This window comes from Sciurus carolinensis, chromosome 4 (genome assembly GCF_902686445.1).
Source record: "Sciurus carolinensis chromosome 4, mSciCar1.2, whole genome shotgun sequence".
Taxonomy (NCBI): domain Eukaryota; kingdom Metazoa; phylum Chordata; class Mammalia; order Rodentia; family Sciuridae; genus Sciurus; species Sciurus carolinensis.
In genome coordinates, this window is record NC_062216.1 from 110823491 (window position 1) to 110848538 (window position 25048).

General features: G+C 40.5%; 1 protein-coding gene across 1 annotated transcript in view; it reads left to right on the plus strand.

Annotated features, from left to right (window-relative positions):
- The first annotated feature begins 18620 nt into the window (after positions 1-18620).
- Dip2b (disco interacting protein 2 homolog B) overlaps positions 18621-25048 on the plus strand; it is a 240745-nt gene continuing 234317 nt past the window's right edge. Inside the window, 1 exon segment of the mRNA XM_047551774.1 lies at positions 18621-18859. Coding sequence (XP_047407730.1) covers positions 18760-18859 — 100 coding nt within the window. The 5' untranslated portion in view covers positions 18621-18759.

Sequence of the window (25048 nt, forward strand, 5' to 3'; positions counted from 1 at the left end):
TTGACCCAAAGTACTGAAAAAAAAAAAAAAAAAAAAGGGAATTTAAGAGTGATCCAACAGGGGCTGGGGTCGTGGCGCAGTGGTAGAACTTAGCATGTGTGAGGCACTGGGTTTGATTCTCAGCACTGCATATAAGTAAATAAAATAAAGGTCCGTTCTTTTTCTAGGACTTTGAGCTATAGTGTTAGGTCCTTTATTTGTTGATTTTTCCTTCTTTTATTGAACACACTCCATGAAATAAATTTTCCTCTAAGTACTGCTTTCATAGTGTCCCAGAGAATTTGATATGATGTATCTTTGTTCTCGTTTACCTCTAAGAATTTTTTAAATTCCCCTCTGATGTCTTCTGTTATCCATTCATCATTCAATAGTGTATTATTTAATCTCCAGGTGTTGGAGTAGTTTCTGTTTTTTATTCTGTGATTTATTTCTAATTTCAATCCTTTATGATCTGATAGAATACAAGGTAGTATCTCTGTCTTCTTGTATTTGCTAACAGTAGCTTTGTGGCATAATATATGGTTTATTTTAGAGAAGGATCCATGTGCTGCTGAGAAGAAAGTGTATTAGCTCTTTGTTGGATGGTATATTCTATAAATGTCTGTTAAGTCTAAATTATTGATTGTAAGATCTATGGTTTCTTTGTTCAATTTTTGTTTGGAAGATCTTTCTCTTAGCAAAGGAAACTATCAGCAATGTGAAGAGAGCACCTACAGAGTGGGAGAAAATCTTTGCCACTCATACTTCAGATAGAGCACTAATTTCCAGAATATATAAAGAACTCAAACTCTACACTAAGAATACGAATAACCCAATCAACAAATGGCCTAAGGAAATGAACAGACACTTCACAGAAGATCTACAAGCAATCAACAGATATATGAAAAAATGTTCAACATCTCTAGTAATAAGAGAAATGCAAATCAAAACTACCCTAAGATTCCTTCTCACCCCAATTAGAATGGCGACTATCAAGAATACAAATAACAATAGGTGTTGGCAAGGATGTGAGGAAAAAGTAATACTCATACATTGTTGGTGGGGCTGCAAATTAGTGCAACCACTCTGGAAAGTAGTGTGGAGATTCCTTAGAAAACTTGGAATGGAACCACCATTTGACCCAGCCTATACCCAAAGTACTTAAAATCAGCATACTACAGTGATACAGCCACATCAATGTTCATAGCTGCTCAATTCACAATAGCCAGGTTGTGGAACCAACCTAGATGCCCCTCAGTTGATGAATGGATAAAGAAACTGTGGTATATATATACAATGGAATATTACTCAGCCATAAAGAATAATAAAATCATGGCATTTGCAGGCAAATGGATGAAATTGGAGAATATCATGCTAAGTGAGATAAGCCAATCTCAAAAAACCAAAGGACGAATGATCTTGCTGATAAGCAGATGATGACACATAATGGGGGATGGGAGGGAGACAAGATTGGAGGAAGGAGGGACTGTGTATAGAGAAAAGAGGGGTGGGAGAGATGGGGGGAAGGCAAAAATAGCAGAATGAATCAAACACCATTACCCTATGTAAATGCATGATTACACAAATGGTATGCCTCTACTTCATGTACAAACAGAGAAACAACATGTATCCCATTTGTTTACAACAAAAATAAATTTAAAAAAATAAATAAAATAAAATAAAGGTCCATTGACAACTAAAAATATATTTTAAAAAAGAGTGAGCCAACAATGGGAAAATAGATTATAGAATTAAGAAAAATAATGCAATCATCAGTATAAATATGCCATATAACAAATTTAGTTGTCAATAAAAATTCTCAAAAAAAAAAAAAATTCTCAAGCTGTGAATGAGAAGGGTCCTCAATGTGAAAGGTATCTCTCGTAAATTTAGAACAGGTATAATACCTAGTTGTGAAACCTTAGACACATCCCCATTGAAGTCAGGAAGTCGAAATGGATTCTTCCAGGTTGTGATCGTTGCTCAGTGGAAAAGCACTTAACCTCTCGTGTGTGAGGAACTGGGTTTGATCCTCAGCACCACATAAATTGGATAAATAAAGTGAAGGTATTGTGTCCATCTACAACTAAAAAAAAAAAAGAAAGAAAGAAAAAACGAAATGGATGCTTCCTTATACTACTTCATTCATTGATCTGGTCCTATCCAATGTACTAAATCAAAAAATAAAGTAAAATAAATTGGAAAGAAGAGATTAATTTGTCATTATTTGCAGAGAATGATTACCCACATAGAAAATCCAATGGAAACCATAGAAAGCTATTATTAAAAAGAGTAAACAATCAGCGAGATTGATGCATATAAGAGAAATGTGCAAAATAATTTTCCAATTGTAATTAGATACATAATACAGGATTTTAAAATGAATTCAATAATGTAGGGATGGAAAGAATGGGAAAAATCAAATTGTTAGATTTTTTAAAAAGAATGGGAAAATCAGTTTTCCTATTTTTGCCAAATTCTTGGTCCTTGTCCAGACACCAACCCAATAACAGGACACAGTTTGAAGAAAAAGAAAAAAGGTTTATTGCTTTGCTTACAAAAGAGACTTACGGGAGACTTCTGTCCCAAAGACTGTGATTCTGTCCATCATCAGGAACAGAGGTGATTCAAAGGCTACATTCCATGTGTTCTCTGTTGGAGTTGTAATTCATTTGTTAACTTGGGAGAGTCATTTCTGAGATCTTCTGATACCATCCTCAAAATCTGGATTACTTCATGCTGATGGTGGGTGAGTGCTCAAGGGCAGATAACTCTGTCTAGGATGGGGAAGAAAGTTAATCCTATTTCTCCTGAGATTAGGGAGGGGGAGAGATTAGGGAGGGACAGACAGAGAGGAAGAGAAGGAAACGTCCATTTTAAAAATAAGTTGCAGTAGTAGAGCAGCAAGGGCTATATTCAAAGCATAAAATGGACGGACCACTGTTACACTACTGGTTAATATCCAATTAAAAAAGATAATTTTTAAAAATTCTTGACTGGGATTGTGGCTCAGTAGTAGATCACCTGCCTGGCACATGTGAGACTGTGGGTTTGATTCTCAGCACCACATATGTATATAAATGAATAAAATAAAGGTATCCTGTCTGTCTCTGTTGAGAACAAGATGACATCTGTGCAGCCATGTTGTATGAACAAGCCATTTCGGGAACTGGCCCGTAAAACCTCCCCCCAGGAAAGGGCGCACGGGTGCTACCCTTAAGAGCCAATACAGGACAAACAGGACATACTGGGCTTCCGGGGTTTATCAAGGCTGTTAAGAGATATCTGTCCGAGAAATGGGTAGCTGCCTGGAAACCTTATCTATCAAGGACAGGGGAGGGGGCCTAGTCCTGACTTATCTCCTGCATAGTTCACCCCCTCCTTCCTCCCTTCTTCCTCCAGGATCATTCAGTTTTGACGGGACCCAAAGAGATTCAAATAAATTGGCAGGACCCAACCAAAAGAGAACAAATGTTTAGCTGTTCCAATGTTAACCAATAATGTATAGGTCTTTGTATGTGAATGATTGGAAATTTCTTAAGTAGAGTGCTTTCTCATCCCTCGGGGCCGCTCCCCACTCAGCCACGGTAGTGGTCTGAGAAGCTGGTTGCAGTCCAGGCTGGAGCTTGCAATAAAACCTCGTTGTGTGATTTGTATTGCTGTGTGTGCACTTTGACTTTCTGGGGATCAGTTGATATTGAATCCCAATATCTCCAACTAAAAAATAAAAAATTCCTGTGGACATGTGCAGTGGTGCATCCCTGTAATCCCAGTGACTGGAGGCTGAGACAGGAGGATCACAAATCTGAGGCCAGTCTGGGCATTTTAGCAAAAGCAAAAATAAAAAGGGCTGGGGATATAGCTCAGAGGTAAACACCCCTGCATTTAATTCCAAGTTTTAAAAAATTCCACTTGCAATAGAAGTGATCTCTTTAATGTACTTAGGAATAATTAGCAAACACTATATAAAGTATTTATGGAGAAAAATTTAAAACTTTATTGAAGAATGTTATGGGGTGCAACTTAAGAACAGACCGATCACCACTGAGAAGTCCAAATTTGAGAGTCTTTATTTGTGATGAACTGACAGATCGGACTCCATGAGAATGTTATAGGCCAGACTATAAGGGAAATGACTAAACAGACTCCATTTTGCTCTGAGACTCCATGTTATGTAGGAAATAAGCTTCTCCCATGGGAACACCCTGCCTCTGTACCCATCATCAGTTACTTAGTGTGATATGTTTAACAATACAGAATGATAATTCCTATGTAAATAAAAATTGCTCTCTTTTGATTCCTATTGCTCCTAAACAATGTACCATGTGAACAGTGATTGTGTGGATGTTAGTAACCATTCTCTAGTTTGTACCTAGATAAGGGTCATTTTGACCCACTTCCCCCTCTGTCAATAATCTCGTGATGTTAATGTGTAATTTCAAATCATAGCAACAGACACTTATGATTGATGTAATTTTTAGTATAAGAACCCCTACAACCCTGTGGTCAGGGCTGTTTTCCCAATGTCCATTTTTTGGGCCATTGTGTGAGACAGTCAGCTGGCCAGCTTAATAAAGACTCTCAAATTTGGACTTCTTAGTGGTGATAGGTCTATTCTTAAGTTGCACCCCATAACATATTAAGCCCTGCTAAATTTCTTATGGTTATAATTGCTAAGACAATTTGTTAAGATCTTTTGTTATCCACTTTGGAGAATAGTAGAAATTTTCCAGTCTATTGGCATAAAAGTAGACTAGTAGGTTTTCATTTGTTCGTTTGTTTGTTGTTATAGTTTGGTATTGAGGATTGACCCCAGAGACACTTTTAACACTGAACTACATCCCCTGTGGGGTTTTTTGTTTGTTTGTTTATTTGTTTATTTGGACAGGGTCTCACTAAATTGCTTAGGGTCTCACCTAATTGTTGAGACTGGCCTTGAATTTATGATCCTCTGGTCTCAGCTTCTTTAGTTGCTGGGATTATAGGCATGTACCACCACATCCTGCCCTCCAGTGATTCTCAAAGTGTGGTCTCTGGGCTAACAGTGTGAGTATCACTTAGGAACTTGTCAGACATGCAAATTCTTGACCATTACCCTGAGGCCTATTAAATTGGAAATCCTGGGACAAAGAAAAGTAAAAAGGGCTGGGGAATGTAGGTCAGGTGGTAAAGTGTACCTGGGTTCAATCTCTAGTACAAAAGTAAGTAAATAAATAAAAATATCCTTCAGGTGATTCTGATACACACTATCTACAGACTTAAAATTTTGTTTTTCAGATTTATTTCTTTAATCTGTTTGTAGAATTCATTTCATTCCAATTAGTTAATATATTACCCCAGTATTAATTTTTGAGTATTCTATTTCATCTTTGCTGATTTGGAATATCATTCTGCCAAAATCAAGTTCTATTTGTACACAAGTCAGTTTCTGATTTCTCTGTTGCATCTTGGTGTATTTGCCCAGCCCTGTAAATTCTCAAAAGTTAGTGAAGTGAACAAGACAGAAGCCATTTCTCCCCTGATTCTGCCCGCCCCCACACACCATTTTATAATCTAATTCTCCGCCCCCTCCTCTCACTCTCGTTCCCCTAAGGGCAGACGCTCTGCTCATCTGCTTAATAAAATCTGTGTGAGTTCCCACGTCTGGAGTGGTTTTCTGGGTGCTTTCATTGGTGCTGTGACTCGGATGGGCTCTTCTACCGCCACTTAGGTGAGTGGAATCCCATCTGATGCCCCAGACCCCTGGATGTCCCGGCCCGCGGGACATCAACGCAGGACGGCGAACCTAAGAGAGAAGGAATGAAAGGGACAAGAGACACAGGGAGTGACAGCAAGACAGGAATTCTGATCAAGCTGCAAATTTTTATTGTTCTCACGGGTATTTATGCTGAGGGAATGAGGGGTATGACGAGGTGCAGCCTGGTTGGTTGTGTTCTTCTGCTGGGTTCCTGATAGGGTGCAAATTCGCGCTGGCGGGAAGGTGAAGTTCGTGCCGGCGGGAAAGTGTAGTCCCGGAAGAGAAGCCGTGGGCGTCATAGGCGCCATACTGTCAGAATTATCAGCCAGGAGGGGGGGGGAGGGGCGCTGCTGCTTATTGTAAAGGTCAGAATGTTCTCAGAATGAGAACTTCTTGGTCCCTGACACCTGGATGCTAGTCTCACCTTCCATTTGCCCAGACACCCAGTTCCACATCCACCATCGACCTTCAGATTGGAGAGTTTTCCCCTAGGTCAACTTAAACACTCCTCTGCTGACCTGAGATGTGACCGTTGATTGTCTAGTGCCCTCAAAGGCAGTTGAGTGGTTCCCCTAGCCACTACTTTTATAGTTACAGCTGGCCCCCTTAGTTGACCTTATCTGATGGGTGGGTCCCTGATCTTTATGGTAGAGATTTCTTCTCTGGGTTGAGGCTTCTCTTCACTTTTCCTCTCAAAATTCCTGGCGCCAGGTCCTCAACCCCCTCAGCTTTTGCCTGGCACACACTGATATGTGGGTCATTATGCTGCCTCCTCTTCTCCAGCCAACTAGTCTGTGACCTCAGGATGCTTTGTATACTGACTAGGCTGTTTATCAGTCTCTACCATGGGATCTGGGTCCTCCATTCTGGCAGATTCACCTCTGGGGTGTCTACTAGACAATCTTAAACCCCTTCACCTGACCCCTGGTCTAAAGTCACCAAAACTTATCCGTTTGTATGATGATATTTGGACACAATATCCTTTAGGTAATCAATTAAAATAGCCACTTAATGGCACGCTGGACCCCAATGTTCTATGGGATTTATACAACTTTTGTGAGCAAGTGGGCAAATGGAAACAGATGTCTACATTCAAGCTTTCTCTTTCTTGTGCACTAAACCTGATCCTGCAAACCTGAACACCTCCTTTTGGCAATGAAACCTTCCCTTCCCCTGCTTCTTCTCCCCCTCCTAATCCCTCCTCCTTCTCTGACTTTGACCAGGCCAATGAACTACCCCCATCTCCTGTGGCAGAGGCCCCTCCAGCCCCTGCTCTTCCATATCCTTTGCCCTGCTCTGTTTCTGCTTCAGCTCCCCCACCCAGCCTACCCAGTCCTCCTGCCATATGGTCCCGTGCACATGTTAGTGGCTTGCCCTGCTGGCTCTGCTGGACCAGATGCAGGAGATGGCGGAGAACATCTTCAGCATTGGACTAAACAGCCTGGTTGCTCTCTTGGGCTACCTGTTACTTCTGAAGGCTTCTTTACTGACATCTGTGTCTTCCAGTTCTGCCTGGTCATCTCCTCCTGCCAGTACTCTCTGCTCAAGAGCATGTAGACTCATGCAGCATCTTCTATGCACAGTCACAACTGGCTGATTGAATACAGTCAGCCCGTCTACTTCTGTATCTACTCTCTGCTCATCTGACTGCTGGAAGCCCTGGGTTCAGCACAACCCTTCCCACTGGTCTCCCTCTATGGCCTCACACACTTCTCTGCTTCTTTCTTCTTCTGTGCCTGAGATGTGGCCACTGTGTTCATCTTATGCTTCCCTTTCGTCTTCTTCCTGGGCCTCCTGCCCCAGGTCAACACCTGCCTCAGGTACCTGCTGGAGCAGATAGCATGGGACCACCACTCACATTCCTCCAGCTTCTACTCAGCTGACGTTCCTGAGGCAACAGGAGGCCTGAACCTGCTACAGTGGAGGCCCGTGGTTCTTCAGGGTATGCAGGTGCGCCAGGTGCCACTGGAGATCCTGGAGTTTGACCTAGTGGACCAGGACTTCCTGCACAAATCCCAGGAGCAGACACTGATGGAAGAGGTGCCACCCAGTGCCCAGCACAACTACAAGTAATCAGTTCTACATCCATGCCCGGCAGGAAGCAGTTGCTGAAGATGGATCTTCACCCATATGCCCAAAAGGGATCTTCTTATAAAAACAAAAATGGGAGACTGAAGGGAACAAGGCTGCAGTCATTTCTCCCCTGATTCTGCCTGCCCCCCGCCCGACACACACCATTTTACAATCTAGATTATTAACTTCCTTGTCAGTCATTGGTCTGATTAGCCCGAGAACTTCCACTACTTAAGAATAGTTCCCCTGCCATTTGCTCGCTCTCTCACTCTCACTGTCATTCTCTCTCTCTCTCTCACCCTTTCACTCTTTTTCACTCTCACTCTCACTTTCTCTCCCCACCTCTCTCCCCACTCCCTCTCCCTCCCTTCCTCCTAAGGGCAGACACTCTGCTCTACTGCTTAATAAAAACTCCTGCGAGTTCCCCCATCTGGAGTGGTTTTCTGGGTGCTTTCAGTTAGTGTGTAACTTAAGGTGTAAAAATGCAAACGTGAAGGAAAAGATTAATAAAAATGACTACATTAGAAACTAAAAATTCTGGGCTGGTGTTGTGGCTTAGTGATATAGAGCACTTGATTAGCATGTGTGAGACACTGGGCTCCATTCTCAGCACCGCATATAAATAAAATAAAAATAAAGATCCATCAACAACTAAAAAAAAAAATTAAAAAAGAATTTAAAAATTTTGTACAATAAGAAACTATAACTGAAGTAAAACAACCAGCAACCATAGAAAAGACACAAACTAAAAAAAAAACTCAAACTAAATATAATTGCAACACATTATACATATGAAAGATTCATATAATTTTTTTTCTACAGAATAATAAAAGATAGATAACCCAAAGGAAATAAGGGCAGGATTGTAAAGGACAATTCACAGACGTGGGAACCCAGAGCTAATAAACTCAATATCTTTGGTGATCAGGAAAATGCAAATTATATCTTTTTTTCTTCTTCAGACTGGGGATAGAACCTGGAGACTTCCACATGCTAGGCAAGTGCCTTATCACTGAGCTCTATTGCTAGTCTTCTTATTTTATTTTGGGGGGTACTGGGGATTGAATTCAGGGGAACTCAACCATTGAGCCACATCCCCAGCACTATTTTTGTATTTATTTAAAGACAGGGTCTCACTGAGTTACTTGGCACCTTGCTGTTGCTGAGGCTGGCTTTGAACTCTCAGTTCTCCTGCCTCAGCTTCCTGAGTCTCTGGGATTACAAGTATGCACCACCATGCCCAGCCCTCTTATTTTATTTTGAGACAGGGTCTCACTATGTTTAGGTTGGCCTTGAATATGCAATCCTCCTGGTTTCAGCCACCTGAGTAGCTGGGATTATAGGTGTGCACTACTACACCTGGCTCAAAAATTATATCATAAGATATCACTTCATAGCCATTATACTGACAACATTTTAACAGGATGATAATAGTATTGTGAACTGTCATATATTTCTGGTGGGAATATTAACTTCTACAACTTTAAAAAACCTTGTGGTAATATGTAGCACAGGTAAAGGTGATCAAAATCAAAGGTCTAGATATACACAAGAAATCTTCACAAATCTACTCAGGATGATGTGTACAACAATATTCTTGCAACCCTAAAATAGCAAAAACCCAGACAATGAAAAACTTTAAAAAATCTTAATGTGGGCTGGGCTGTAGCTCAGTGGTAGAGCACTTGCCTAGCACGTGTGAGGCACTGGGTTTGATCCTCAGCACCACATAAAAATAAATAAAAGTACTGTGTTCATCTACAATTAAAAATTTTAAAAAACCCTTAATGTCCCATAGGGATAAATTGTAATATATTCTAACAATGGAATACTAATCAGCAGGTTCAATGAATCATTTAGAACTACACATAGCTGTAGAAGGAGATATATATATGTATATATATATATATATATATATATATATATATATAAATATAAATATTCCTATATATATTTGATGCTATGCCCATACATCATTTTATAAATATACAGAAGGTACTATACATTTTTATAGTTTTATGGTTATGGATCCTCTATTTATATAGTAAAAGTATCTTGTAGGGGATGAGAGGATTCACAGGAACTTAAGTTCCCTATTTTTCTCGTAAAAAATAAGACATAGGATATGTTACTGTGTCCTAAAGCAGTGTAAATAGGTGTCCATGTCTTTTTACTCTCTAAACCTAACTATATTTTGGAAATATTTTCCCTCCCCAGTACTTCTTTAATTTTAAATAAACATTTTATTTTAGAATGGTTTTAAATTTACCAAAAAGTTGTAAAGACAGTACCGAGCCTTCCTGTATATGCTTCATCCATTTTCCACTATTATTAACACATTACTAAAGTTTCCTCACAATGAAGAAACTAGCATTGGAACACTGCTATTAACTTCTCAGTTTATTTGGATTTCATTAATTTTTTCCTAATGTCTTTTTTCTGTTACAGGATCTCATCCAGGGTCCTATGTTACTTGTAGTCATATCTTATGCTCTTCTGGTCTGTGACCGTTTCTCAGACTTTTGTTGTTGTTGTTGTTGTTATTGATAACAGTGACAGTTTTTGAGGAGTACTGGTCAAACCTTTTATAATATATCCCTCAACTTGTTTTTTTTCCTCATGGTTAGACTGGAGTCATGAGTCTTGGGAGAAAGATCACAGAAGTGCCATTTTCATCTCATTATATGAAGGGTTCATACTATGGACATGGCTTACCACTAAAGATAATTTTGATCACCTGACTGAAATAATGTTTGCCAGACTTCACTGGCAAGTTCTTTTTCGTTTCCCAATTCCATGCTTTCTTTATTCTTTGGAATCAAGTTATCAAATACAGTCCATCATCAAATGGTGAGATGTTAGGCTCCACTTCCTTGAAGGGAGGAGTATTGACCTAAAAGATTTGGTCTGGATAATTTTGTATAGGTTTCATGTATTTTGTATTTGCCTTTGTATTATTTCCTACAAGGTATATTCCTGTAATGGAAGCTTTATTTGTTTAATTTTACCACTGTTACTCATTGTATGCTGGATTAAGGTTGAAACAGAAAAATTAATGAACTGTTCTCATCTATGACTTCATTGTAGTCCCTTTTCTCAGTGTATTCAGTTAAAGTCATAATACAGATTGGGTCTTACAATTTAACTGAATATTAGAATTTAAATAACTCATCTAGTTATCTATTTTATCTATTTTCTACTGCCTGCCAGCATTTCACTTAATATCGTAATGAAAAAAATTTGTTTGTTTTGATGCTGAGGATTGAACATATCAGGCATGCTAAGCCTATGTTCTACCACTGAACTACACTGCCAGTCTTTCTTTCTTTCTTTCTTTCTTTCTTTCTTTCTTTCTTCTTTCTTCCTTTCTTTCTTTCTTTCTTTCTCTTTCTTTCTTTCTTTCTTTCTTTCTTTCTTTCTTTCTTTCTTTCTTTCTTTCTCTAGTTTTAGTTGGACTAAAACTAGATGGACTTGATAACTTTATTTTATTTATTTTTTTATGTGGTGCTGAGGATCGAACCCAGTGCCTCACACATGCTAGGCAAGCACTCTACCATTGAGCCATAAACCCAGCCCCTGTCTTTCTTTTCAAAGCACCTCAGCACCTCCAGTAACATCACAACTTTTTTTTTTTTTTTTAATACCCGGGATTGTTTCCAGGGGTGCTTCACCACTGAGCCACATCCCTTTTTGGTATTTTATTTAGAGACAGGGTCTCTCTGAGTTGCTTTGGGCCTGGCTAAGTTGCTGAGGTTGGCTTTGAACTCTTCATCCTTCTGCCTCAGCCTCCAAGCCACTGGTAAATCACAGTATCTTTATCGGGAGATCCTCCTTCCTAATAATTTTCCAAACTTTCCAAAGTTGTAGAGAGTCTATTGTCCTGTGCTCTGAAACCGTGTGGTTTCAGAAGGACTTAAAAACAAAAATTGGGGCTGGAGTTGTGGCTCAGTGGTACAGCTCTTGCCTAGCACATGTGAGATACTGGGTTCGATTCTCAGCAACACATAAAAATAAATAAATAAAATGAAGTATTGTGCCCATCTACAACTAAAAAAAAATATATAAAAAAAATTAAAAAGGTCTATCAAGGACTGGGGAGATAGTTCAGTTGGTAGAGTACTTGACTTACATGCACAAGGCCCTGGGTTCAATCCCCAGCACCGCAAAAAAAAGGTCTATCAACATCTAAAAAGTAAAAAAATAAAAAATAAAAATCTTCCCATCAATCATGAGATATTGGTTCATCTCACAAAAACCTTTATCTTGTGGAATGGACACAATGATTTTGTATATAGTTTCAACTGTAGGAAGGGTTTTATGTAACTTAAATTGCCTGGAATTCCATTTAGGGATACAAGTGAGAGATTATTAACATGAATGCAGAAGTGCTGCTGCTCTTGCTAAAAGTGTGAGAATCCCTGACAAGATTCTTTCCCTGTTCTTCACACAACTGAGAAACCTTTGGGGATTCCTAGGAGGTAGATCTCTAATCATAGAGACTACTGCTTTTGCCACCAAGTCAGGACCCTGTGACTGTCCCTGTGTTTCAAGCTTCTGCTTACCAGTCTTGCCACTGCCATTCTCTTCTGAAAGCAGAATTCTCTAAGAACCTAGCTGAGTTCTCAGGACTCTCCACATATGTCTCTTGTCAGGGAAGAATACCTTTCCTAGTGGATTGCCCTCCACCCTTACAGCCAACTTCCCTTTAGATGGCTTTGTCAGGACTGGCTTATATGCCAGTCGTAGCAAAGGAGGCGGGATATCTGACAATTCCAGCTTCTATTTTGGTAAGTGAGCTCACCAGACAAAATAGAAACATGGGGAAATGAGTACAACTCATAAGCTAACAAGTTTGTCGCCAATTCTTTTCCTGTTCTTCTTCTTCTTTGTACTGGGGGCTGAACCCAGGGGCACTTTACCACTGAACTACATCTCCAGTCCTTTTTATTTTTATTTTGAGACAGAGTCCCTCTAAATTGTTGAGGTTGACCTTGACCTTGTGATTGTTCTGTCTCAGTCTCCTGAATCTCTGGGATTACAGGTATATGCCACTGTGCCTAGCTCCAGACCAATGGCTCTTGAGTGCAGGACTTGCATCAGCAGCATTACCATATTGGGCCACAGTCCAGAGCTACAAATGAGAAACTCTAGGTTGGACCCAGCAATTTGTGTTTTATTCTTTCCCATGATTCTACTGCTTGCTAAAGTTAGAAAGTTGCAGTAGAAGAAAGTGCTAGACAAGAAAGTGTGAGTGTAATAAGGCTTCCAGTAAGCAAAGGAAGTATGCAGAGACACTGTTCCTGAACATATACAAGATTGACTTTGTGGGCCTGGGGTTGTGTTCAGTGTTAGAACTCTTGTCTAGCATGTGTGAGGAACTGGGTTTGATTCTCAGCGCCACATATAAGTAAAAGAATAATTAAAAAAAATAAAGCTCTATCAACATCTAAAAAGAACAAAACAAAACAGACTATGTCATTATCCAGGTGTGTGCTCTTCACATTACTCTTCTTTGGGTTTCAATTATCTTATGAAGAAGTCGAAGTATGACATTAGATCTCGAATCTGACTGTATATTAGATTTTCCTGAAGAGCTTTTAAAGAAAATACCCCATCTTACTCCAAAATATTTAGGCTGGAGTTTTCAAAAGTATAGCCCAGGCATAGATTTTTATCTATTAAGTTCCCTAGGGGATTTTATATATAACCAGTGTTGTAATTTGAATATTACATGTTCCCCAATGGTCCATATGCTAAAAGGTTTTGTTTATGTATTTGTGGAACTAGGGATCCAATCCAGAAGCATTCTGCCTCTGAGCTACATCCCTAAACTTATTTTCTTTCAGGACAGGGTCTTACTAAATTGCCCAAGTCAGCCTTGACCTTTCAATCCTCCTTCCTTAGTCTCCTGAGTAGATGGAATTATAGGCATTTGTCACTGTGCCTGGCATGCTATTTTCTTTTTAAATCAACTTTTACTGTGTAGTAAGCTGACAAAATTTAGTAACTTAAAATAGCAACCATTTTTTTTGCTCACAGTTCTGGGATGGGCATTTGGGCTGAGTTCGGCAGGGCTTGCTCATGGATTTGTGATCAACAGGCAGTCTATGGCCTCAAATGCTTTGCAGTGGCTGGTTGTTGCTTGGGTAATGAGAGTAACTGACATATCTGCCCTCATCTAGTAGGTTAGCTTGCATTCATTCACATGATAATCTTGATAAGGGTCTCTCAGAGTTTCTAAAAGTAGAGAGGAAGCAAGACTCAATGCACAAGCACTTTCCAAATCCCTGTGATATGTTTGCTTTTATCTCATTGGACAAAGCAAGTTATATGATCAAACCCAAAATATGTCTAGGAGGGGTATAACCAAGGAAGTAAAAACAAGCTATCATTGTGCCTGACAGTACTAGTTAGGATACTGTACCCTGATAAATGGAGTAAATGTGTTAGCTTATTTGGGCAGCCTCTGGTTCTGATCTCTGGGAATGTCTTAAATATCCATTGTCCTTCATGATTGTACCTTATATATATTAGGTATATGTCCTATAAAGTAGCTAAAGATCTCTATTTTTTGTGTGTGTGTGGGATTGGTTCCAGCGGCACTTTACCACTAAGTTACATCCCCAGCCCTTTTAGTTTTTAATTTGAGACAGGTTTTCTCCAAGTTGCCCAGATTGGTCTTGAACTTGCAAATCCTCCTGCTTCAGCTTCCTAAACTGCTGAGATAACAGAAGTGCACCACCACATACCCAGCATGTTTTTTTTTTTTTTCTTTTGGTGCTGGGGATTGAACCCAGGGCCTCATGCATGCTAGGCAATCACTGTAGACACTAAACTCATGAAATTATTGGAATACTTGAAATGTAGCTATTCTAAATTGAGATATGTTGTCTTTTTTTACAGCATGTATCTAGTGGGAAATTTAATGTTATATATGTGGCATACCTTGTATTTCTATTGGATAGAACTGATAAGTCTTTGAGCTGAAGAATTTGTGCCTCATAGTTATGGTCCTCAGTGAATCATCCTTCCATTTACAGGTCTGTTTCTTGAGACAATTTGAGTTAATGGCCTCAGGGGGAGAATTTCACTTTTACTCTAATCTTTCCTGCCAGACTTCTATTCATTACTAAATTCACCCCCTTCACCTGACAAAGAATGTTTAATGAGAGGTCCTGAAATACTTCAGAGATATGAAGCCCCAATTGTTTCCAATTTCATCAGCTGTTAAATCTCTCATATTCTTGCTTTTGTTTATCCCAACTTCAACTTGGGTATAGAAGAACTTGACTTCCTCCAATCTGAGCCAGTAAGCACCAACTTCTGTCCTCTGACTGGAACTCCAAGGCAAAGGTGAATTCTCTTAGGCTGGACTCGAATCTATGGAACAATATGATCCAGGGGTGGAGTTGTAGCTCAGTGGTTAAGAGCACTTGCCTGATATGTGTGAAGCACTGGGTTTGATCCTCAGCACCACATTAAAATAAACAATTAAAAAGGCATTGTGGGCTGGGGAGATAGCTCAGCTGGTAGAGTGCTTGCCTCACAAGCACAAGGCCCTGAGTTCGATCCCCAGTACCGCAAAAAAAAAAAAAAAGGCATTGTGTCCATCTACAACTAAAAAAAATATTTTTTAAAGGGGTATAATCCAAGGGCTTTTGGAAACTACCAGATGGATCTTATTTTTTTTTCTTTTCTTTTTTTTAGTTGTAGATAGACACATACCTTTATTTTATTTATTTATTTTCATGTGCTGCTAAGGATCGAATCCAGGGGCTCACACATGCTAGGCAAGCACTCTACAACTGAGTTACAACCCCAGCTCCCCATATGGATCTTAAAATGAACTAAATCCACAAAATGGAAGAAAGATGGGAGGAAAACACATTCTGATGTCATCTGAGCTTGAATAAATCAAGACTGATGCCAGAACTCCTCTCAACCTTATAATGCAATGAACCAATAAATACTTAATGCAGAAGCGGGAAGAAGAGGGCTTCCCCAAACCAACAAAGCTCCATCTGTCAACCTAGGTTTTGGCCTGAAAAGTGTTCCCCTTGTCTTTAGTTGGGACATCTCCAGACTGTTTACCTTTTGTATGAATTTAATGAAAGCCTCATTAAGTAGTCAATTCACTCCCCAAATCCTGCATTTTTCTGTTAATTTTCAGTCTACATGTGACCTGCATAATGATTTACAAGACACTTTGCAACTATTTGTTCACTTGTGATATCCCATTTTTGGTAACAAACTTCAGTATCAGATGGGAAGCTTCAGTCAGTAAGTAGGAAACTATTCAAATAAAAGAGGTTTAAACTCATTTTCTTATATAACAAGTAGTCCAATGTAGATGGTTTCAGGATTTGTTATTTTGGGAGGCCAGTTCTGTGAAGTTCTTCGTGATGTTTCTGTGGTTCTTTTAGTTTCCCCTTTATTACTTCAAGATGGCTGCTTGTGCACTGAACTGAACAACATCCAAAGACAGAAAGGAAGTGAAAGGGAAGTTTTTTTATGCATTTCCCACCAGGGAAGAATCCTTCCCAGGATGCTCCCATTTCAGTAGTTTTCTCATACACCTGTCAAGGAGGGTGAAAAAGTGAGTATTTGTATGTTTAGCCTCAATACAGGTTGGTGTGGTTTACTGACAAGAAAAAAGGGGAGAGCAGGACTCCTGGGATGGTAAACAAGAATATCCGCTGAACCCTGCTGGTAATCTGCTGTTTAACAAACACTCTAAGCTAAGTGGTATAAAAGGAAGACCATTTTATTACTTTTATAAGAATTTGGACATGGCACAACAGGGATGGGCTGTCTCTGCTCCACATAGTCTGGGGCTCAACTGAGAAGACAAATGTCCGGGGGCTGGAACCGCCTGGAAGCTTCTTCACCCTGGGCTAGGATGACTAGAAGTCTGGGGTTAGTTGGGGCTTTTGCGCAGAGCACCTCACAGGACATTCCACATGGCTTAGGCATCTCCCAATAAGGTTGCTGGGCTGGGATAGGAAGTGGGAAAGAGAGAAGTTTCTTAAGAGAGTGGGCATTCCAAGAGAACCAGTGGAAGTTGCAGTTTTCTAGGACCTCTTTCTGCCATATTCTGTTGGTCAAACCTGTCATGAGATTATCCAGATTCAGGGGAAAGGACATGGATCTCACTCTTTGAAGGAAGGAAAGTCAATGAGTTAGTTGCGTTTTAAAAAACACTCAACAGTTTTAATATAAACTACAGGAAATATACACCTCTCCCCACAGATTCTACTTCCATTGTTTCAGTTAAAAGACTTCATGGGTATGGTGGCTCACACCTGTAGTCCTAGTGCCTCCGGAGGCTGAGGCAGGAAAGATCTCGAGTTCAACACCAGCCTCAGCAACTTACTGAGTCCCTGTCTCTAAATTAAAAAAATAATAATAATAAAAAAATACATTGGGGCCCACGGATGTGGCTCTGTGGTTAAGACCTCCTGTGTTCAATCCCCTTCAAAGTCCACCCCTCAATCAGTCATGATGTCACATTCCCCTTTCTTCCAAGCAGAAATTCTTTGAGTTTTCTTTCCGGCCCATAAATTAAGATAAAAAATACCATATAGAAACTTCTACTGAATACATGTTGGGTCCTGGTCTCTGAAAGGATCAATTTTGGATCAACAAGGAAAGGAAGTGGAAACACAAATTCCTCAAATGGGGGGGGGGATTGAATAAATCAGTCATCTCCATGCCAAAATTTTCAATACTGTAAATAAAATCGTATGAATGACAATGTAAAGCATCTGTCCCAGTAGTTCCTGGTAAAAATTTACCAATGTTAATACTCTCCTTAGCAGGGCTCGGTGACACACGCCTGTAATCCCAGCAGCTCAGGAGGCTGAGGCAGTAGGAATGCAAGTTCAAAGCCAGCCTCAGCAAAAGTGAGGCACAAAGTAACTCAGTGAGACCCTGTCTCTAAATAAAATACAAAACAGGGCTGGGAATGTGGCTTAGTGGTTGAGTGCCCCTGAGTTCAATCCCCAGTACCACCCCCCAAAAAAAACAAAAGAAAAAAACACCTCTCCTATTAATTTTTTTTTCTTTTTTCTTTTTTGGTACTGGAGATTGAACCCGGGAGCCTAACCACTGAGCAACATTCTCAGCCCTTTTTATTTTTTTATTTAAAGACAGGGTCACGCTGAGTTGCTTATGGCCTCGTTAAATTGCTAAGGCTGGCCTCGAATTTGCGAACTTCCTGCCTCAGCCTCCCCAAACCACTGGGATTACAGGCCTGACCCACTGCACCCGGTTCAAATTAATATTTTTGTAACACCTATTAGGTCATGTACTGAGGGTGATAAAATGGTAAAGAAAAGGCTAAAGTATCTTGTATGTCGCTAGAAATCTAGGCCAGAGGAAGCGGGTTCCTCTCTCTACTGTCTTAAAACCCCAAACCGAAACAGAGACAAAGCACTCCTGGCAGATCGAATCAGAGAAGTTAGAGTGAAGGCTGTGGCCCGTGAGCAAGTCCTTACAAATGGGTAGTTCATTAGAGGAAATGGAGGACAGGAAAGGACAAAGACAACACAACCAAGTGAGCAGAACTGGAGAAAGTAACATCCGGACTTCTGAAAGCTTGCTCATGAATTCATGAAAGCTAAATGCTGAGATTCTAGGCGGTGTTGTAAAGCCGGTGTCCGGAAAGCGAGCCCTTTTCGCGCAGAATTCCGAAGGGGGAACCGGGAGGTCGCTCCAGGAACTCCCTGAAGAGGGCGCCGTCAGCCTACGCGTCCTCGACTGGACAGCGGCTGGAAGGCAGTACGTCCTCCAGCCTGGGGGCGGGGCCGCACGCTCACGTGACCCTCGCTCATGGCGGCGGCGGCGGTGGCGGTGCTGGTGGCTCTCGGCGGCCGGAGCCGGATTCTGTAACCCCGGTGTGGGCCCGCGTCAGTCCATCCCTTCTTCGGCCCTCCTCTCTCGTCTTCTCGAGTGTGGCTGGCGAAGCCGGGATGGCGGAGCGAGGCCTGGAGCCCTCGCCGGCCGCGGTGGCTGCGCTACCTCCCGAAGTGCGGGCGCAGCTGGCGGAGCTGGAGCTGGAGCTCTCAGAGGGTAGGAGCCGGGCGGGGAGCGGGCGCTGGGCCTGCGGGTTCGGTGGGGGTCCGGAGGCAGGTCCCCATCGCGCGCCCTTGCCGCGGCGTGGCGAGGGGCGAGGGCGCGGGGAATCTGGCCAGGCTCCATACCGTTCTCCTTCCTTTCTACGCTTCGAAATGTTTCCTGTGGCTTTCATTGTTTTCCCTTGGAGGGGGCCAAACAGGGCTTGGGGGAGAAGTCCGCCCGGCCCGTGCGGCTTCTGCTTCCCTGCCCCCCAAAACCCGACACAAAGCTGCACCCTCCTGTCTGCCCGGGCGTCTGGGCTGGTGTGTGTGTGTGGGGGGGGGCGAGTGGTTGCGAGGAGGCCGGCTGACACCTTTCTCCTGTGCCTTTTTCCTGGAGGGCCCCACGCCTTGATCCATCCTTCCTTCCCCAGAGAGAGGGAGGGAGACAGACAGACAGGCAAACAGGCATGGGAAAGCCGCAGCAACGTTTCTTCTTTCTCCTGAAACAGTGGAGTGCCTCCCCAATGACTGAAGTGAGATAGGAGCGAGGAAGACATTGAAGGTCCTAGGGAGGTTGGAAGCAGTGGCACTAACCCAGAGGGACACACGGTGCTGCTTTTAGACCACCTTTGTCATCAGGGCTCTTTCCTGGAGCCTGTATTTGGGCTGAATTTTCCTCATCTGATCACCTTTTAGAATCTTAAAAGAGGGAAAAAGAAGTGGCTACCGATTAAATGGAAATCTCAGCCCACGATCTCTTTTTTTGACAATGGATTGGTACAGGACGGTTGGATTTATTTTGAAAATTTAAAGAAATGGAATCAGTCAAACCACTGTTACTAGAAAAGTCCCTTGAACAACAATGAGAGAAACAGTGCTCTGTTGTGGGCATGTGATCAGGCTTATGTGCAGTTGTGATCAGTTCTCTGTAAAGTTCCTGTTTTTATCACAGGCCGCCTCTCAGACAAAAGCAGCATTTTCTCCAAGCTTGGTATCAGTAATTTGGTGGTGTCTCCAGAGTTGCAAAATCTTGAGTTCCTTGCCAAAGGGCTTCTTCACTAGCATTTTTCAAGTGAATTAAAAACTCTTGATTGGAAAAGAAGAATGTGACTGATTCCCAGGAGAGTTCTGACTTTTCATACAAATATTAAGTCATAAGCCCCTGCCACCTTTCAGAATGCTTTACAATGAAAAAATAAGATTTGAGTGTTATAAATCTGTTCAGGCATTGAAGGAAATAATTACTTTTAATAACCTTTCTAGGCTTTTCCAGTGTGTATAGGAAGATGCAGTTTTCACTTACACTTAATTACCAACTTTTTTTGGCGGAGGTGGGGTGGGGTGGGGGTTTGGGGGGGTGGGATTTAACCTAGGGGTGCTTAAACACTGAGCCACATCTCCAGCCCTTTTTATTTTTATTTTGAAACAGGGTCTCACTAAATTGCCCAGAGCCTTTTTCTAAGTTAGTGAGGCTGGCTTTGAACTTGTCAATCTCCTGTTTTAGCCTTCCTAGTCCCTGGGATTACAGGTGTTCACCACCATGCCTGGCCCCTAACATGTTATTTTTCAGTTAATCAGTTGGGAAGTGTTTAGAGTTTGTCTGTCCAGTGATACCTTTGGTTGGAATATTCATCAGGTGGACCAGTTGCAGTAGATTTGAATGACTAAGTCTTAGTTTGTGAAAAATGTAAATTTTTCTAAGTTTTTTTTCCCTCCTGAAATTGAGGGACTTTTGCATTACCATCAGTTTTTCCTTTTAAGATACCTTGTTTTATTTTTTGTTGGTACCGGGGATTGAACCTGGGAGCGCTTAATCACTGAGCCTCTTCACCCACCTCTTTCTTATATTTTATTTAGAGACAGGGTCTTGCTGAGTTGCTTAGGGCCTGGTTTAATTGCCGAGGTTGGCTTTGAACTTGGAATCCTCCCTCAGCCTTGTGAGCTGCTGAGATTACAGGCCTGCACCACAGTGCCGACCTATTCAAATCTTTGGGAAGTTATTTCATAGTAATAAATCAGCTGGCTTTAATGAGCTAGAGAGAGAGGTTTCACTGCATGTTTGCATCAGAGGGAGATTAAAAATAGGAGTTGATTGCCTTCACATGGAAAGGGAAATCCTGGGAGCTCCTTATTCTTGATGTGTATCTGCTTCCAACTGATTATTGTTTACGTTAGACATCTCTAGAAGCATTCTAAGGAACTATTTCTAGGACCCACAACTGATTATCTCACCTTTCTCTCCTTTAGAAAGATGCGAAACTCCTACCAACTGTGAAAGCTTAGGCTTAAACATTTTGAGGACAAGTGCATTTTTTGTTTTCTTATGTAGGATTATTTTGGTTGGCACATGACTTAGTTTGCATTTGGTTTTTTATGGATTTATATTGCATTATTATTATTATTTTTTTTTCTTTTTTTCCTTCTTTAAATTCTGGAAAAATTACAGTTAAAAACCTTGAGCCTGAAGTATAAGCATATTGGCTATCTGTCTGTCTTTCTTGCTTAAAGTGTAGAGATGGTTGACTTGAGAGATAGGTAGACATTAGGAATTCAGGTGAAGTTAAAAAAAAAAACAACCCAAAGGCGCCCACATCTGTGATGTTATTTGTGACATTGATAGCATGTTTTGAACTAACCTTCCTTTTGCATTTTCTCCATAATTACTGGTTTGATGAAAGGTTTTTTTTTTTTTTTTTAAGACGCTTGTAACTGTCATGCCTTGCTGGCTTTGGTGCATTCATTTTTCTATTCATATTTTCTTTTTTTTGTTTTAGGTTTAGGCTGTAGTTGGTCCTAATTATAGGGATAGCCTGAGCCATATACAGTTAAATAATTTTCTTTGTGCTTTCCTGGGTTTTTAGCTGCAGGCTTTGGTCAGAGATCAGCCAACTCAGTGCTAAAATGCAGGTTGGTGCCTCCTTTGGGTTGTTTGCCGCAGAATGTGTTGCAGAACCTTGTGATAACTGTGCTTCAAGGAAATCAGCATGGACTTTATGGTTAAAACCTGCTTCTGCACCAAAAAGAACAGCTTGAAACTGTCTGAAGAGTCATTTAGTAATTGAATTTATACATAATCACAAATTTTTTGGTATATGAGTTGGATTGTAGGTTTCTACACATACTCCTATGATTGAAATTTTTCATGATCTACATATATTATTATTTGATAATAAGCTTTGTTGTGTGAACTTTATTCATGTCTGTAGTTCATGTAAATTAAGTTTAAGTATATTATAATGATTTTCTTATACATTGTCATTTGAACTTCATTAAATTTTGTGATTAGGTAGAATAGGTATTAGAATAATGATTAGGTAGAAAGGATATGCTAAAACTTCTTGGTTTAACAGAAGGAAAAACCTGGATCAAAAGTGTGTTTTTTGAAGTTGTACATTTAATAAGTGCCATTTTCTCAGGCTGCCATGTAATTATGGCATCTGAATGATTTAAATATCTGTGCTATTATTGTACAAGTTATTAACTATTTTTTACTCTAAGGCAATACTACTAGTTTTATACCACAATTCTGAGTAGTCCTGTTGATTCTATTTTTGAAATCTTTTTGAAATCCAGCAAGCCTGCATGTATTTCAGCTGACATATATTTTGTGCCTACTCTGTGCAAGGGATGCAGAGGTGAGCAGGATACTTGTGCCAGCTTTCAGGGAGCTCTGATTTTGGTAGGGAAATCACTTAAAAATAACAAAACTACATGAGACTATGATGGAGATAAGTACTGCAGGTGCCTTCAAAGAAAAGAGTTAGCTCTCTGTCATTGTGAAGAAGAAACAGCATAGAACTATAAATATGGGATTGAATTGCGTGGATAATAGAGAGGGCCGTGTTTTAGCCTGTGCAGTTTAGTCATAAGGGCAAAGGAAAGAAGGATGTTAATGTCATACTCTGTGGCAGGTCAGAAGGAGCCTGTTTCAGTGTCTGAGAACAGTCCAAAGATGACAACTGGAAAGTTATTTAAGAAAAACAGCCATTACCGGAAGGGATCCTCCCTTTTCTTGTTTGAACACTTCTCTGAACACAAACAACAAACGTAGTCACATCCTCCCTTTCTCTGCCTGTTTCATTACACATCTCTGTGGTCCTTAAAGCGTGGCACAGGGTTCACTTTGAAGGTGAATGCATAAGAGAAATCTGCTTCCTAGGAGTTTCAGTGAATTCTCTTTAGGGGAGTGGGTAGGAAAGTCAAAGAAGAAAGTAAATGCTGTTTAGGGCTGGAATTTGGCTCAGTGGTAGAGTACTTGCTTATCCAAGTTCTGCCTCCTAAAACTTGGTGGGCTGTACTCTTCTTAGGTTGGAATGCATCTTTGGGAATTGTGAGAGCCTATGCACATTCCTTTGAAAATCCACATGGTGGAAAATTTTAATTCTTTGAGGGTAGTATTTCCTGTTACATGGTACTTGGAGTCAAGTAAAGAAAAATTGGGTTATGTTCTTTTGGAGCCCAAATTAATTGTGACCTGAAAATTTCATTATAAACTGATTTTTAGTTGTAACTGTCAAAAAATTAGGATGATTGTAAACTGGTTTTGATGGCAATTCCAGAAGAGAAGTGACAAACAGAATTCATGGAAGGACAGTTTACCTTATTGAAAAGGTTAACATTTGTTTGGATACCTTGGTTTTGGAGTGTATTTTGGAAGTTAATCTTATTTGATAGCCCCATAGCACTGAGCTGGATTTTTGAATTAGGTAAACATTAACCCATCACTTTTTGCCCTGCCCTTGGTTGCTACTTTCTTTCCTGGCTCTAATAAGGTCTAGCACCACAGGGTTGAAAGTTCAAATGTTTGACTGAAGACTTTTTGCCATATGCATGTATTATAATTCCTATAGTTCTCCGTGATTATCACTTACGTGACTCTTAAAATGCTCCTCCTTTGTGCAGTATCTCACAATTTTTTAGGAGTTCAGCTTAAGTATTAACTTTGTTTTATAAACCTATCCCTGACCACTGTGATCTCCCTTGCCTCAAACTTTACAGTAATTCTAGTCTGTATCTTGATGTCAAACACATATTTTCTAATTATATTACCTTAATAAAGGTAAGCTCCTGTAGAGGTTATTTATATGTGCAACTTTTAGTTAACTTTTAACTATGTCTTTTATTGTTTTAGGAGAGCAGTAAGTTTTTGCTGAGTTGAGTTCAATTTGATTTGAATTGAAAAATGAATTATCTGTCTTAGACATGATTTCGGCATGAGGCGGGGTTGTATAATCATTAGAGAAACATGTTTTGGCATCTTTTGGGCCTGGGTCCAAGTCCTGACTCTACCACTTATTAGCTCTGTGGCTCCCTGGTTTTCATTTCGTCTATTCTTACAAAAGGATTGACACCCTCATTAGAGTTGTAAGGAAGTTTAACATGAGATAACAGGAAAGCTGAGTATAGTGTGGCATGGAGGGAGCAATCAGCATGTGTTGATTTTTATTGCTTCTGATAATAAATGGATGCCCTGTCACTTGGCTGTTTTTAATATCTTGTGCTACTTAGTAGAATATGGTTATATGTGAAGTGATGAATGGAATCAGTTTGTGGATATACTTTTTAAAAGTAAGGCTTCATTTCACCATTGGTTATTCCTGTCAGCAGCCTATATCTTTAGTCCAACACATGTTGGGTTACTACAAGCAGTTGACTGGAGCAGAAAGTAGTTGGTTTGTTTCCTATAAGATTTTTGGCATACATCCATTTCTGAGCTTGTAGGGTCAGGCAAATGACTTTGACATGCAGGCATGGTTTCTGAGACATAAGCATCTATAACCTATGAAAGGCTTATGTAGTTGGGACATGGTGATACATACCTGTAATTCCAGCTACTTAGGAGGCTGAGGCAGGAGGAGCACAAGTTTGAGGCAAGCCTGGGCAACTTAGTGAGACCCTGTTTCAAAATAAGTGCTGGGAATGTAGCTTAGTCCTTGCTTAGCATGTGTAAGGATCTGGGTTCAATCCCTAGTGAGACCCTGTTTCAAAATAATAAGTGCTGGGAATGTAGCTCAGTCCTTGCTTAGCTTGTGCAAGGATCTGGGTTCACTCCCTAGCCTTGGGGGAAAAAAAGGCACACGCAGATGTTTAGGACCTTCAAATCGTTTTAGACTTTTAGTCCCCCTATTTGTGCTTTGTGAACACATTCTTTTGATTTCTCCTTCAAATGTTTTCTTGCATCTTGTTTTTCTTTGAGTTGATG